We start from the raw sequence: 16,207 nt of genomic DNA, 5'->3' as shown, positions 1-16,207 counted from the left end.
AGTCACATGGGTAGCGAGCCGTACACTCACAAGTATGGCCGCTTTTCCTACTGCTACTTTCTGTCAAACCTGCATTGAGTTCTGTGTTGCTTTGCCTGTTTACTTGCAATGATACACTACGGTAAATCTGAATTGACTGATTTATCCGTCGGACGAAAGCGTATTTCAAAAGCGACTTCCAGTGAATGACTAATTAATTAACAAAGCTAACGTTAGCTGGTTTGCTAGCTGCTGCTTGTGTTATCCACGATGAGCTTGCTTTGATTTGCAGTATGAATCCGTTGATAATGAACAGTAATGTCATCGGCTTTGACACCGCGACTGCTAATATTATTATAGCCTTTGAAATTGCATGCAATATCGACTGACCGGAACGGTGCGTTATATAATGTTAGACGATAGATTTACAACCGAAAATTTATATTAAAGCTAGGTAAGCTAGTTAGTTACGTTTTTTGTATTACTACGCAAAATGTGAAGACAGTCTCCAAAAGTATAGAATGGTAGCCTTCTCTCCATGTTATTTGTAAAATACTGGCAATATGATTGGCTCACCTGACTTGGTGGCATTTACCAAAGATGATGACTTTGGGGAAGCATGTGTGGACCCCTGCTTGCTGCCAGAAGAGTTTTCAGTGCCTCTTTTCACACATGCTGGAAATTCCAATCCTTGGTCAAAGACGTCCTATGCTAAATTTGCCCGGGATTTTATTCTCATATCTGAGTTTTCAGAACAAGTTGGTCCGCAGCCCTTGCTTACCATCCCGGATGAATCTAAGGTGTGCGGAACGTTTGATCTGAACTATTTTTCTCTCCGGATCATGTCTGTGGATTACCAGGCCTCTTTTGTGGGACACCCCCCGGGGTGCAACTACCCAAAACTCAATTTTGTGGAGGACTCAAAGGTCGTACTCGGAGATTCTAAAGAAGGGGCATTTGCGTACGTCCATCACCTCACCCTCTACGACCTGGAGGCCCGTGGTTTCGTTCGGCCTTTTTGCATGGCTTACATTTCGGCCGACGAGAGGAAGATCATGCAGCAATTTCAGGAGCTCTCCGCCGAGTTTTCCAAGGCCTCGGAGTGCTTGAAGACGGGAAATCGGAAAGCCTTCGCAAGCGAGCTGGTCAAGAAACTGAAGGACCTTGAGTACACCAGAACTGTGCTGCATAAGGAGACCGAGCTGCAGAAGAAAAACAGCGGGTGCTATTCAACGCAGGTGATTGATAAAGCCAACGAGCTGGCAAACGTCGAAAAATCCATATACGAACACAAAGACCTTCTGAGGCAGATCACATCCTACCCGAGCAGGAAGAGGAGAGACTGTGAGTTTTCCCAGGAGTCGGACAATCCTGCGAACACAGCCGAAATGGACAAGAAGCCCACGCCCACAGAATGTTCCCCGGAGGGTACAGCTGAGGTTATCGGTGGTAAGCGCAGACCCTCTTACACCCCTCAGCTTATAAAAGGGAAGTCGGCAAAGTGCTTCGATAAGAGGCTGAAAACACTCGAGGAGCTCTGCGATTCTTATTTCTTCCACCATACGATGGAACAGCTGAGACTGATCGAGAGCGCTTTCCGAGGAGACCTGTGCTACATTTACACCAATCGGATCAACCAGGCCTTGCTGAAGAAGCAGAAAATCACAAACTTCCTCTACGAAGAGTGCAGCGATTGGGAGGACGAGGCGGCGGCGGTGGTTTCAAAACTGTCCCTTGCGGGGAATCTCCCGCCTCCTCCCACCTCCCTGCTGTCGGCGGACCTCCCGAGCCCAGCGGTGACGCACGCTAACGCGGAAGCAGCGGCGTCTGACGTGGAGAAGCTTCCGGAAGCGGAGCTTACCGAGTCCAGCCCCAGTGACCTCACCCAGGAAAATTCCGACGAAGGCACCGACGCAGAAACGAAAGGGAGCAGGCGGAGCAGCGGCGAGAACGTGGTAGTGACCGGGCCAGAGGGACGCGAAAGAAACTCGGAAATCCCAGTCGACCTTCGAGTGTTCTGTGGCGAAGCTGTTGAGGGTGACTCAGTCAGCACGGGGACTGAGGGCGAGGACGCCGCCGAGCAGGTAAGCGCCACGGATTTATCTACGCCTGAACACCGCGGAGCGTCTTACCAAAGTGCCGCTTATGAGCAGGGGCCTTCTGTGAAGGTCGACGGCGACGCGGGTGCAACTCACGAGCCGGAATCTCCTGACCTCACTCCGGACGTGGACTCGAATGACGACGGAGTTTCAGAAACGGGCGCTGCGGTCCGAGCGGATGCCTCGTGCTGCATGGGACAGGAAAGGCTCCAGCATGAAGACGCCTCCCCTGAGCCGGCGGAGGACGGCTTTGCTGATAAAGTGGTCAAGCAGGAGCCCCAGTCCTGTCTGCAGGGGGACCTCGCCCTCGGCAAGGCGGCGATTTCCGAGGCCCCCCCCGCCGGACTTTCGCCCTACGAGCTGAACTCCGACGGCCTCTCGGACGAGATGTTCAGGTTGAACCTCGACGACATCTCTGACACTACCAGCTTCATGAGCACCTCCACTAATTCCGACAAGCTGTCGTCTCCCTGTCACTATAGCAACCCAGTTACCATGAAGCAAAAGAAAAGGGCCGGGCAGAGTGCCCTGAGGTTCATCAGGCAGTACCCATTTTCCCAGCAGGCTATATTCTGTGTCCTGACGGGAAGGACCCTGGTGGTTGTGGGAACTGATGAAAAGACTGTGAGGAAGCTGGTGAACGCCTTATCTATTTTTGTTCCGAATCATGGCAAGTACGGCGAAACGATCCAACCTTGGCTCTCCTCTCCTTTCCAACTGACAGATCTGCAGAACTGGAAGCTCATTGGCCTTCACAGGTAATATTTCAAAAGTTTAAAAAAAATATCAAATGAAATGTAAATAAAATTTTGAAAATTGAGGGCATAATTACAAGTGATTGATGTTTAGTAAGAGTTTCAGTTTCCGTATGTGTGTCTTTTTACTGCTTGTTCATCTGCTTGACCTCCAGCTCTGAGATGCATCTAACATTTACTCACATCACGTACGAACTGGATGGCGTGAGTGCATTATGTAGCTTCTCATGAGCATGTGATGCGACTCCTAACTGTGGAAAACTTCAACACAGCAGGTGGTAGTTCCACTGCAGCTTACAGTAGATAACCAGTGGATGTCGTTGTAATTTGGACGTAAAGTCACCTTTGTTATTTAACTCTCAGTGCATTTCTAACAAACAACATTAAACATGGTTATATTTTTTCTAGTTGAAATTTCATTTGACTCATGAAAAATATTTTGAACTTGAATCTGCAAGTGCTGTCCAGTAGTACATTGTAATACAGTTAATAACTGGTGAATGTAGGGATGTACCGTGAGATACAACATCCCATTTTAATTTTTGGGAACGTTTTGTTGCACATAATTGATGTTGAGCTGTGCTCAGGCTGAGACTGAAGCTAGCAGTGCAGTGCAGTCAGAGGAAGTCTAACCCTCGCAGCTGTTGCTCTCTGCGGCTGTGAAATATCTCAAGGACTGCACTGAATATAGATTTGAAAGATTGATGTCTTTATAAGCTTTATAAACGCAAGGACTTTTTCCATAATTCAATTTTTCTGAAGCCATTTTATTCAGAGATGTCAAATATATATCGTCTTCTTTGGATTAAAATAATTCTGAGAAATTGCTTCAGTTTATTTCTCGCCGGCCTGAATGAGCGAATGTCCATTGCTCGCGAAGGGTAACACACAGGCTATCAAGCGGGAACAACACCCAACTGTTCCTGTCCCCCCCCCGTCCCCCCCCCCCCCGTTTGAATGACTGAAATTTAAAAACGTGGCTCGCGCGTTTCCCCCCCCCCTCCGTGTATTTCTGGCAGGATGGCTTCGCCTACAGGTTCCAGCATGCTCCACTCCCTGAGCCGCTACGCCCGCTACATCGCCGTTCTGGACGCCGACCAAAAGACGCTGCGCTGCCCGCCGTACGGGGGCTCCCTGATTGGCTGCATGGCGAACCACCGGACCCAGATCAAGCGCGGGAGCACCTACTTCATGCACGTGCACTGCGTGCTGACGCAGCTCTGCTCCAAGGCCTTCCTCTACACGTTCTGCCACCACCTCCACCTTCCCATCAGCCTCAGCGAGGACCCGGGGTGCGTGGCTTCCCGCAGGTCCGGCTTCCTGCACCAGCAGCTGGGCTACGGCGAGGAGGACAGCAGGGTCATCCAGTTCCTCTCGGAGCTCATAAAGCAGTCCTACCTGCAGGGGCCCGGCAGAACGGTCGGCCCCCCCACGTTTCGCTTCAGCTACATTCCCAGCTTCTTGCACAAAATTTAGGCGGGGGTGCTTCACGCGCTGGATTGTAATTTTCGGGTTTTGTTGTTAAGGGTCCTGCTTCTGTCATACCCCTGGAGAGAACAGGAGACCAAGTTATTTTTTTTATCATTCAACCCTGTAAGCATTGCAATGCAGCCGATAAGTTCCTCATTTCTGAGTTCTGAGGCATTTGCAGTTGTAGTTGGGGGGATAGATGTTTGTCATTGCAATGAAAATGCTATATATACGTAATCAGGCCTGAAAATATTAACAAAACCGAATGATAGCCAGAGGAAAAACGGCAGAACTTCAAGACTAAGATTAACCATTTAAAAAAAGTCTGCAACACGTTTGCTGTTAAATGTTGTCAAGAAAAGAAAAAAAAACCTGCTTTCATAATTTATATTTATCAGCTAGGGGCAATGCTTTGTAGTGTACCATGTACTCCCTGGAGGGAAAAGGACCAAAAGCACAATAAAAGTGGAAATGTAGTTCTCTTTTTTGCTGATAAATAGAAATTTTGTAACCGAAACGAATACAATCCATATGAACTTATGTAATGTTATGGTGTACTTGCTGCCCTCTGGTAAGTGTTAGCTGTGCTTGAACTTGAATAATACTGCCATCAGCTATTTTAAACCAGCAGCTTTTTGAATCTGAAATCATGTAAAGAAATTTGATCGTATTTGGGAGTGAACTAAAAAAGCAAAAAAAAAAAAAAAAGGAAAGAAAATCTGCATCAGGCCTGTTCTGTTCATTGTTGACTGAAGGGACTCGTTTCACAAACATAAACTTGTCTTTATTGTAATATCTTTGAGTACAATGTCAGAACAGAAACGGTCAAGGCATTCATCTCTTCAATCCCACTCCTGTTTTTACTCCTTACCGACTGTAATATCTGCCCTTTATCTATGCAGAACTACACGCTATCTTTTACAGGCCATCTTGCAATATTTTTAAAGAAAAGCCACAACTTTAAAAGAGTATCTTTAAAATTTAGTTACCTATATATCTCTTTTTCTTCCCATTTGGAGAATATCAAAACAACGATTATATATTACCAAATAGGGTAAGAATAGAATAGAATCACTGTTGGCATGCCTATTCATTTCACATCCATTTATTGGTGCAGTCAGGAAGCTCCCAGCTACCGAGGTGTATTTCCGTTCCATTTACATAAGCATCTTATAAGTAATCAGGTTTTCTCGTCTTTGCCTCAGATGAAAGTTCAGGGCTCTTGAATGTTATGCATGTTACAAATCGTGTAATGTAGAGATTTGCTTCAAAATGTCAGTTTTCGTGTTTAGAAGCACTTAACACCACCCTTCCTGTCCACAGCTCGATTGTAAAAGGGCCAGTGTTGTAGCTCATGTTCAGTAAAAAAATGTTTGGATGTTAACGATATCGCTGCTGTCTTAATGTTTGTGAAGGTGTCTCAGTGTAAGTAGCTGTAGGTTTATGGTGCCACATCGTCGCAGTTGGCTTGCTGTCTCAAAATAAATAAGCTTATCGATCTGGCTCCGCTTTAGTACGTCTCCATAAATGGTAAAGGTCAGTTTTTAAAGTTTTAAAGACAGATGATTGCCATGAGTGGCTGGTGATCATTTCCCTGTTTCCGGGGATCACCGACATGAACTGTGTGTGAACTGTTCGTTCAGAATAGCATTGACGCAATCCTCCGTGCCACCCTGCTTTTTCCACAGTAGTTGTAACCATTCGTCGATTAGCTTTTGTATTTTTGTATTGTCTCAGCTGTCTCGTCTTGTCGTGTCGTGGATGCATCCACATATCTGCAACGAATGTCCCAGCAAACTCAGCCGACTGTTCAGCTTCTCTCAGATAAGATTATTTCTACAACGAACTCTGTACTCTCGAAAAGAAAATTGTGTCTCGCACATCTTCACATACGTCGTTCTTCTCCACTCTGTTGATAACGTACTCAGATCCTGCAGGAAGTGTGCAGTAAGCAGTTCTGAATGTAATTTTCAGAGAAGCCATATTATAGTTTGTCCTTTCAGTGAGTAGTGTGGAATGCCAGTGTGCCATTTTACCAACTGTGGTAAAACTGTGTGAAGCATATTTTCATATTTATTGGAAATATTACTACTTTACAAACATGTTACTCAATCCTTGATTATGGGACTAGGGGTAACAGCGACTCCTGTATAAGGGACTTAACTCTAATTGCACAGGTCTTATTTTTTTTGGTTCTACACGTGCCTACACATGCAAATATTTTGTTCCAAAAAATATTACTTAAATGTTTTTCATTTACTGTTCTTTACAGTCCCCTTGTACTCGTCAAATCTCACAATGTAAAGCAGCAGTTTCTGTCCAGCATGAAGTCTTGTGTGGTGTAGCCTGTGTGAATGCAGTCACCGTCTGATTTTACAGTGTTTCCGTAGGCAACAGGGTTGTTTTATCGATCTTTTGAAGTTAATTTTTATGTATGTTTTCTGCTGAAAATGTTGTAAACACATGGGGGGAAAATATCCCTATTTTAATCGTATAATAAAAGGAGTAAAATTGTCCCACTCTCCAAGTCCTATTTATTTCTCATAAGAAAGGAAGATTTTGGCTCTATAGTGTACCGAGCTTGAACTAGTAAAATATCGAAAGAAATGTCGAAGTCATGAAATTGTTAACATCGATCGTTTAATCGCTGTAGAAATTAATTATTCAGTTATTTCAGCGTTTTCTGCTATACATTTATAAATTGAACACAATTTACACGCAATTGTCATAGAAAACAATTTTGGATCATGGACCTTAAATGTAGCAACCGTAATTTTGGCCCAAAAAAAAAAAAAAAACAAAAACAATACATTTCTGTGAGATAATTCACTTTGTTAACATCTAGATCAATTCTGTATCGTTAGTGCCCAAGGAGTTATTTCTGACTGGTAACCATGCTTGTGATGTTAAAAAAAAAAAATTAAAAAAAAAAAAAAAAACCCTGATTGGAAATGGTAGGGAAACCAAGGCCAGACCCTGCTGCGTGAAAAAAAGAAAAGAAAAAAAAAAAAACCTTATACTAAAATAAATTATTTTTTTCATTCAGTAATCACTCCCAGTCTGTAAAATCTTGTGGAATTAATTTTGATAATAGATGTTGAACAATTCATCATCTTAAATTTAAGCAAATGTTCCAAGTGCATATTAAATAATAAATTGAGAAGAAAAAAAAAAAAAGATTTTTTTTCCGTTACTGTAGGGTATTGCTTGACTCCATTTAAGGAGCCAGGTTCCAAAGGGATTAACCTGCTCTAACCCTTGCTCATAATGAACTGGTGTAGCAACAGAGCCATTCTGGCGGGAAGATTGTGTCGTTCTGAAATTTGTTCGCGTTTGACTTGTAGGCCAGTGTCCATCGCTCGTGATTTAAAGTTCTGCAATTCCAGGCATGGGAAATTTCCCAGAGAAGGCCTCGACCTCCGCTCGGATTCCTTTTATCTTCATCTGACATTTCCCATCTTGCGCCAGATGTTCCTTGAACTCCTTCAGAGTAGCCTTGGGGCTCATGCTCGACTGAATCTCCAATACCACCTCAATACCTGAAACCCAAGTGACAAATTTCAGATTCAGTTCCAGACCGAATTGTTATTTGGACTGGAGGTACGTGGGATTTTTGAGGTCTAGTGCGTGTCATTTTAAAACCCCTCCGTTCTCCCCTCACCTCTGTGGATAAACTCTGCGACTTGTCGGAAGTCCTCTTCCAGAAGTCCCCTGGAGGTGAGGGCAGGTGTCCCCAAACGGACGCCACTGGGGCGAAGGGCACTTTTATCCCCTGCGTTTGCACAGCACAGGCAGTGTCGTAATTCATACCAACAACAACAAAAAAAAAAAACAACCAGCTCCCTAAACCCTGGTCCGAGCACAAGATTCACTGCTCTGAAAACTGAAAACACCCCCCGTTTTTCTAGCAGATTCTCGGTGGTCACGGTACGGTTACGGTCCTGGTTCTGCTCTGTGGTATGGTAAGGGCTAACGGTTACGGTCTGTGGGAAGACATGGTACAGGTACCTGGGCAGGTGTTTTTGTTGCAGGCGATGGCGCAGGCCTCCAGAACCTTCTCCACCCGGCCGCCGTCCGTTCCCGTCGGACGGAAGTCAAGGAGGATCAGGTGATTGTCAGAGCCCCCTGAATAACAGAAAACACACTTGGCTTGAGTGTTCATTTTACCAACACAAGGCAATCACCTTGAGACTGGCACGACTAATTGAGCACTGATGTTAGCAATAAGATGCCAAGTTAATCACCATGGAGCATAGCATCCACAGAGCATTTCACTTGGGAATATGGACCAAATTTTAAAAGGCAGAGCAGACTAAAAATGCTGGCAACTCACCCGTGACAATTTTGTAGCCCTTGTCCAGCAGTGCAGCTGCCAGAGCTTGGCAATTGGCCAGCACCTGGGCCTGATAAGCTTTGAATTCAGGAGTCAGAGACTGCTTCAGAGCCACAGCCACTCCTGCCTCACAAAAAGGGCATGTGTTAAATTCTCAATTTACCCCCATTATCATTTAATTCATCAGCACTGGCATCGCACAAGAGTAAAACACCAATGGCAAGACTGTATATTCATTCCATATTTAGTTGAGGATATTGATAGTAGAATGACGTGGTGTAGTTCCACAAAAATTCCTCTTGTTTATTTAGATATTGAGTGATTTTCACTGCTGCATTGGCATAGCTTCAGGCGACTGTTGACTTTTTTTTTTTTGTTTTTGTTATGGCGGAATACAAATTTTTTGTGATGGAAGAATGTCTTCATGAACTCACAGATAGACGCAATAGTTCGGTGTGCCATGTTTGGGGGGTGTAGTTGCAGAGGAGACTACAGGGAGGGGGTGCTTGTCAAACAGACAACCTACACGAAAATGGCGCCGCATAGAAACTCCGTATTTGGCACAGTTGTTATGCATCGTCTACTAATAAAGCTAGAACAGTTTGTTGTTCCCGCTCAGTTTGGTTGCAGGAGCACTGAATGTCTGAATCTCAGGACGCTGGTGTCCAGGCCACTAGGGAGCTTGCGCGAAGGAGTTAAAGTGTGTTCTGACTTAAGTGTTTGACCGTGAACCCACATCCCCCAATTACAGCACAACAGGACATTAAAACAGCGCCTGACACGCTTCTGCAGAGCTATTGTACAGGAATAAAACGCAGCTCAGCCAGGACAATCATGAATAAAGAAAAGGATTCCTCAAGTGGGCAACCCCAATGTGACCCGCCTGAATAAACAAAGAGCTGTGCCTTTAACACATATTTTGTGAAGAGACGGTCTTCTTCAGTTCTTCTGAGGAAAATCTTTTGGATATATCGCCCCCCCACCCCACCAATTCATTGCAGTTTCTGGGAATCTTCCAAGTTGAAGAGTAAAGCAACAGTGCCGAGGGTGATGGAGGCTCTCACCTGCAATGGCATGGTTGTGTGGTCCCCCCTGCAGGCCAGGGAACACAGCCTGGTTGATGGGACCCTCCAGGTTGTACAAGGTCTCCTTACCGGTTTTTGGATCAACACTGCGAACCCCTTAAAAAAATTAAAAAAAAAAAAAACCCATCAATGCTCAGAAAGAAGCAAACCAACGAGCAAAGCAAAAGCCCAAAAACATGCACGATCACGCACAAGCACGTACTGTAACACGCAGCAGCAGCAAACCGAGACACGGTCATACAGATGCAAAAAAAAAAAAAAACCAAAAAAAAAAAAACCAACCCTTTCTGTAAAATATGAGCCCCGCCCTGCAGCCCCTCAGACTCTTGTGGGTGGTCGTCATGACGATGTCGCTGTGATCGAACGGCGAGGGCGTCACCCCGGCGGCTATGAGCCCGCTGACGTGGGAGATGTCCGCCATGAGGTACGCCCCGTTCTGGTCCGCGATCTTCCTCAAACGGGCGTAATCGATGTCGCGGGAGTAACAGCTGGCACCTGGAAGCGCGACGTGGAGAAAAAAAAAAAAAGGGGGGACAAGACCGGGTCAAAACCTAGCGTACGGCTGGGCCCAACGCACATGATCCGGCCGACCAATGGCGTAACTTCATCACTCAGTCGCAGACATTCGGGTTTGTAGGGCTGGCCCCGCTGTTGCGATCCAACAAAAAAAAAAAAAAAATAATAATACATTTTTAAAAGTCAGAAACAGTGGATGTGGAGTTCGACCTTGATACTTAACTTTCAGTATGTGTACTATGCACCACCAACAGAGGAGCCAATTCTGAGAAACAAGCAATATGATATCCACTCCAAGGAGGATTCATCTGGAGTTCAGCATAAAAATGCAACTTTACGCACCTGAAACGATCATCTTTGGGTGGAACAGGCTAGCATTCTGTTCAAGCTGGTCATAGTCAATATAACCAGTGACTGGGTTGACCTAAAACCATAAAGAGAGAGAGGAAAACAAAAATTCAACAAACCCACTTAAAGATGTAGTTGTACACAAGAAAAATCACTTCATATTCTTTGTTGTATACTTGGCCTTGCAAAACCTAGTAAAAATCTAAAATCTGAAGTTACTCTGGATAAAAGCCTCTTACTGACTGTAATGTCAGAAATCTGCTTTCAAACCCTCAAAAACTGTTTTTACAGAAATTTGCAAACAAGTAAATGCCAGACATGAAATAAAAAAATTAAAAAATTTAAAGATGGAATCACTAAAGTTTTTTTAAGATTGGCCGAGGTGGAAAAGTTGCCGTATCGATAAAGAGAAGATGCGATAAATGGTGATGGAAACAAAATAAATTAAATAAATGACGACGTGACAGGGACCCAGGTCACACACTTCCTCTCCAAAAAGGTCCAAACAAACAAAATTTCCCGTACCACCCAGGGAAAGCGGATGGGGGTGGATACAGGACCTTTAATACTGGACAACTACAGTTCAGAAGTTCAACAAATATGTACATTACCTTGTATGGCATGGACTCGAAGAAGATTGAGGACGCAGAGATTTTCTTCTTTTCGGTCATGAAACCATGGCTCAGGTGACCCCCGTCAGGGAGGTCCAGACCCATGATCCTCCCATGGGCCTCCACAATTGCAGTGTACACGGCAAAGTTAGCCGGGGAGCCTGGACAATCAAATCAATCAATCAATAAATAAATAAATAAATATAAAAAAGATGCCGTGACCCGCACAGGGTGACCAGATTGCTCCACTACACTGCTGGGCCGTGTCCAAAACAGTCCACTTGCCTACTATTGAGTAGGCAAGTCAGCATACAAGTGGCATGCCACCTGTATACTCAGTAGTAGGCAAGTAAGCAAGTCAGCACACAAGTTTCATGCAACCTGTATACTCAGTAGTAGGCAAGTAAGCAAGTCAGCACAAGTTGCATGCAACCTGTATACTCAGTAGTAGGCAAGTAAGCAGTTTAGGACACGAGCTCGGTACGCTTACCGGAATACGGCTGCACGTTCACCCCCCACTTCTCGGGGTCAAGGTGGAACGCCTCAAGCGCTCTCTTCTGGCACAGCCTCTCCAGCTCGTCGACATGTTCCGTCCCGCCATAGTATCTGGGGGGGAAAAAAAAGGAGACAAAATGGATCCAGGGACAGGCAGAAAACTTTAAATAAAAGGTTTTTTTTGTAAGCAACAATGTCACCAACTGTTACATGTATTTGAATAAGAATGATCTGAACATTTGGAGAAGGAGGGTAGCATTGGGGTTAGGCTAGTGGAGTAGTGGCAGGTACACAAAGTCAGGACAGCGGCTTCTTTGATACGGACTACGATTTCCCTTTCTTTGACAAAACAAAGTTTACCTGATTCTTCAAATTATCACCTTAAAAGGTGCAGTATACAAGTTTGGAGAAACAAACAGGAAAGAGCTTTTCACCACCAGCCACCTGCTCCCCTCCGCCCTCCGCCCGCCCGCCCGCCCGCCCCCAAACACATGCACACGCGCTAACTGACATCGTGAGTACTGGGGAGAGAGAGAGAGAGAGAGAGGACATGTGACCCGTTCCATCATAACCAGTCAGAATTCACAACGGCCAAGCCAACATAAATCGATGTATGTGTCAAAAATGCTCATTTTCGGCTAGTAGGGTTTCATCTTATTTCAGTAGAACGATCATTCATGATCCGCAGGTCTTAATGCCAAATAATTCAGAGTAAAATATATCATTTCGAAGCTTTTAGAAGCAAGATGACAAAGAGGCACTGAAGTTCTGCGTCATTTAGAGGCAAGATAGCTTGTCACCAGTCAGATCACATCACCTTCTTTGCAAGCTACGAACTAATGTACTGGGTTTCATCTGATTTTACTCGAAAAATGTCTTTGCTTTCACCATCAGTGCAACAGTACTAAAACTTTATTGAAAGTTGTGGGAACTGATACAATGTTTGACAGGAGAAATTTCCACTATGTACCTAAAAACAAATTTGGGAGGGTTCTGGGTTTTACAGCGTGCAGCTATCCAGCCAACTCAGCAACCCCGCTTTGTATAACAGGGCCCAGAGATCTTAATTTTGCATATTAATTTAAAATCAACCATTTGCCACGGTACCTCGGGGGAAAATTCTGGAAAACATTGCACAATTGCCCACTCTAGGCCCATGCTTTAAAGCACAATAGTTTCTGCATACTCTTATGTCCCATGCATGTTCTTCCTTTAGAAAACAGTGTCTCGTGAAGAAATTCCACCCAGTTTTCTCCATGAAGAAGTTAACAAAGTAACAAAGGCATTTCTGTGCAAGGCTGTGGAGCCGCTCCAATACCCTTCACTCCCCCACTAACAGACCTTCACTTCAGCTGGAATGCAACGAGGGCTGCGATATGCCAGGGAAATTTATTCTGTCCAAGTAGTATTCATTTTATGAAAAACAGCAAGTAGCAAATCAATTTTTTTTTTGCCACTACTTAAATGAAAAGGAACATCATATTTGGAGGTTGCTCACAGGGGGTGGGGGTTTGGGGGGCAAAGTTGAGTGCAAATGCCGGTGGAGTGTTACAGGCACGAAGTGGCCTGCAGCTTTTTGCCGATGACCCGGACGGCAGCCAGCTCCCTCACCTCTGACCGGGATACCCCTCGGAGTATTTGTTATGCATGCAGGACCCCAGCGCTTCCAGGACCGCCCGGCTGGCGAAGTTCTCGGAGGCGATCAGCTCCAGACCGCACGTCTGCCTTTTCTTCTCTTTCTTGATGATCTCAAATACCTGCAGAGCACGCAGAACGTGGCACATTTCTTTTCCGCCAAACTTCTCAATTTGCCCCCCCCCCCCCCAAACTCCCATTTAACCAGACCTGGGTCAAATGCATATTTGTTTTGGATTCAAATGCATGCTCTGTTGATCTTACCTGGTGTGATTGAGCCTGCCAATACGACCAGAAGGTAGGGTTTGCCCTTTTTGAGAGTATTGCATTGGTTCAAATACACCAGACAAGATCAGTAAAGCATATAAACAGTATTTGAACCCAAAACAAATATGTATTTGACCCAGGTCTGCATTTAACCCACTAAACCAAAATATAAGCTATGAATGTTTGGCATCATCATCATCATTAGCATGCAACACTATCTAAAAGCACAGATCACCTGAGGAGCCCTTACCTCCGTGTCATAGGTAGAGAGAGGCTCCACCATCATTTGGTTATGAGCGTTCCAGGTCTCCTTGTTCTGGTGACAACCGTTGACGTGAGCCATTGCCGTATATTTCCTTACGGTGTTCAGAAATTACTTCAACCAAGAGAGGCAGTCAGAAAAAACAACAGTATGTTGCAATTAGCCACCTAAGAGAACATAAAGCATCTTTGTACACCCTAACATTTATCAATAACCAGTTAGAAGAAACCTAAATTGTGTTTGATAGCTAGCTAACATACAGTCTCCCAATTTCAAACCGTTATATCAGGTGATCCAGCGGGGCTCGGCCAAAACAATCAGGTCAAAAAGCACCTTCCAGTTCACCAATCACAGTTCCAAAAAAAATCACGAAACTTTGATAAACACTTACGTAATGGGGTTATACAAATTATCAGCCAAGATGTTTCTCGTTACAGGTCAGCTGTAGGGAAAGTGAAGGTGTCCATAAGATTTCACACAAAATTCTGCTCTCACTCAGTTTCACAGAACAACCACAGTGCTAAAAACTATTCAACTGTCCATTTTGAGCTATCCACGATTTTTAAAAAAAGAAAAAAAAGTTTTTGTTTTCCAGAATCAGAGGAACTGTGGGGGTGGAGTGGAGTGATTCTGGTGAATTTTTAACTGGCAAGTCTGGCGAAATCTGTCAGACTTCCATGTAGAATTTCAAAGTCAAATTCTCTGTCTATACTGACTGGCTGGAGCAATTTGCCAGGCGTAAGAAAAACTTAACTACTTAAAACAGTCAGTCAAGTCATTTTTTTCTATGAGTTTCTGAGCGAGAAGAGCATTTCGTAAACGTATTGTACTAAAGGTGTCTCTTAGACAACTGTTTTCCATTGATACTTTGGTCTCAAACATCAATTAATTAACTATTTGAAAAAAAAAAAACTTGTGTTTTCTTAACCGTCTATCAATTTTCAGCACTGCGCAGTTACGCTAGTCTAGCTAACAGGGCTAACGTTGCAGCAGCATGCATGCAGTCGAATGCATTTTATTCAACCAAAGCTAGCGAGACGGCCAAAGCAACCACGTGACATTTTAACCTCGTATGATCTAGCAAACGATAGCGAGCAGAAATATTGTAAAAGTGCATCTTGAATAATCGTCGGAAGATAGAGTAACGTCACTTTCACATAACTCTCGCAAGTTTATCGTATGCAAAAATATCACGGTTATTTTTTCCCCGCGGAAGTTATTTCTTTTTTAAGCTTAAGTAGTATCTGGTGATACTGGAAGTAATCAGTTCCACGCGCTCGTAACACACATGCCCTACTGATTGGGACAATGCATTTTAACTAATCGTATCAAAATATGAACATTAACAAGTAATAGTGAGCTGACCACGTAAATTATCAACCTTCATTAGCTCGTACGATGGGCATCAAGCACTACTTACAGAACGCAGTCAGCAAATGACAACTTTCTACTTATATCTTTCTACTATATCTACTTATGTAGATATAAAGTACGCGTCCATAGTTGACATTATACTTTTATATATGACATGTCCTGATTGGCTGCTATTTCACTTTCTAAGTATTTAACGAGCTCGAAGGAACACAAAAATATTTAACCAACCTTAACGCTGTCAATGAGCGAGCAAACTGACAGGACTGCCTTGCTCTGCACTTGCAACCTGGATTGACTATGGTTTCTGCTATAAATATGTACCGCGAAAACTGTCATCCAATCCCATCGCTCGAAAGCGTGTTCAGGCCACGCCAGAGGCCATGGCCCTCCCATTATGTTGAAATTTTACGACGTCATGTGGCAAATTGCCATGTTTAAATATACACAGAAACTATTGTTATAATTTTTTGACACTTCGTGTGTCGTCTAACAGTTTTAACCATACCTGTTACAGATAAACACAGTTCCCGTCACTATCACATATTCATTTTACATGACTTTTATTTACATGATAACAAGAAAATATACCGTTTACAATATACCACCCGTGGTTGTAGCCGCTGAATATGAATATGTCTGCCATTAACAAACCAGCCTCTCCACCAAAAAATGCAATAATTCACAGCAATGTAACATCAGGAAAGTCATGCTGCTTTTCAATAAAATGGTATGAACCCAGAAATTGAACATAGGCTCCAACATCTGTCTAAGAACGCCACAGTGATGAGCCTGGAGATATAGAGCGAGCTGTATCTGCGAGCTGTGCAGCATCGCAGCTGTTAAGGAAGACTTCAGCCAAACTGCATGGCGCACCTTCTGCCTATTACATTACATTACAGGCATTTGCTGCAGACGCTCTTGTACAGAGCGACTTACACAGCATTTACATTGCATCCATTTATTCAGCTGAATATACAC

General features: G+C 44.1%; 2 protein-coding genes across 4 annotated transcripts; one reads left to right on the top strand and one right to left on the bottom strand.

Moving 5' to 3' along the window:
- Nucleotides 1-24: 24 nt before the first annotated feature.
- Nucleotides 25-7,110, top strand: LOC135243359 (guanine nucleotide exchange protein smcr8a-like). Its single transcript, XM_064315123.1, has 2 exons — nt 25-2,836; nt 3,853-7,110. The coding sequence occupies exons 1-2, from the start codon at nt 543-545 to the stop codon at nt 4,307-4,309; spliced, it is 2,751 nt and encodes a 916-aa protein (XP_064171193.1). The 5' UTR covers nt 25-542; the 3' UTR covers nt 4,310-7,110.
- On the bottom strand, nt 6,927-15,603 carry shmt1 (serine hydroxymethyltransferase 1 (soluble)). 3 transcript variants are annotated; one of them, XM_064315125.1, is made up of 13 exons: nt 15,458-15,603; nt 14,247-14,297; nt 13,844-14,022; nt 13,303-13,448; nt 11,687-11,802; nt 11,197-11,357; nt 10,580-10,661; nt 10,004-10,216; nt 9,701-9,817; nt 8,637-8,759; nt 8,312-8,428; nt 7,965-8,075; nt 6,927-7,842 (listed from the first exon to the last, which is right to left on the bottom strand). In XM_064315125.1, the coding sequence occupies exons 3-13, from the start codon at nt 13,934-13,936 to the stop codon at nt 7,670-7,672; spliced, it is 1,452 nt and encodes a 483-aa protein (XP_064171195.1). In that variant the 5' UTR covers nt 13,937-14,022; nt 14,247-14,297; nt 15,458-15,603; the 3' UTR covers nt 6,927-7,669. The 3 variants fall into 3 exon arrangements, with proteins under 3 accessions (XP_064171195.1, XP_064171194.1, XP_064171196.1); XM_064315124.1 differs by having other exon boundaries at nt 13,844-13,969; XM_064315126.1 differs by lacking the exon at nt 14,247-14,297 and having other exon boundaries at nt 13,844-13,969; nt 15,458-15,530.
- Nucleotides 15,604-16,207: the final 604 nt, after the last annotated feature.

Source organism: Anguilla rostrata, chromosome 17 (assembly GCF_018555375.3).
Source record: "Anguilla rostrata isolate EN2019 chromosome 17, ASM1855537v3, whole genome shotgun sequence".
NCBI lineage: Eukaryota > Metazoa > Chordata > Actinopteri > Anguilliformes > Anguillidae > Anguilla > Anguilla rostrata.
The sequence above is the reverse complement of the archived record's forward strand: the minus strand, read 5'-3'. Positions and strand labels throughout refer to the sequence as shown.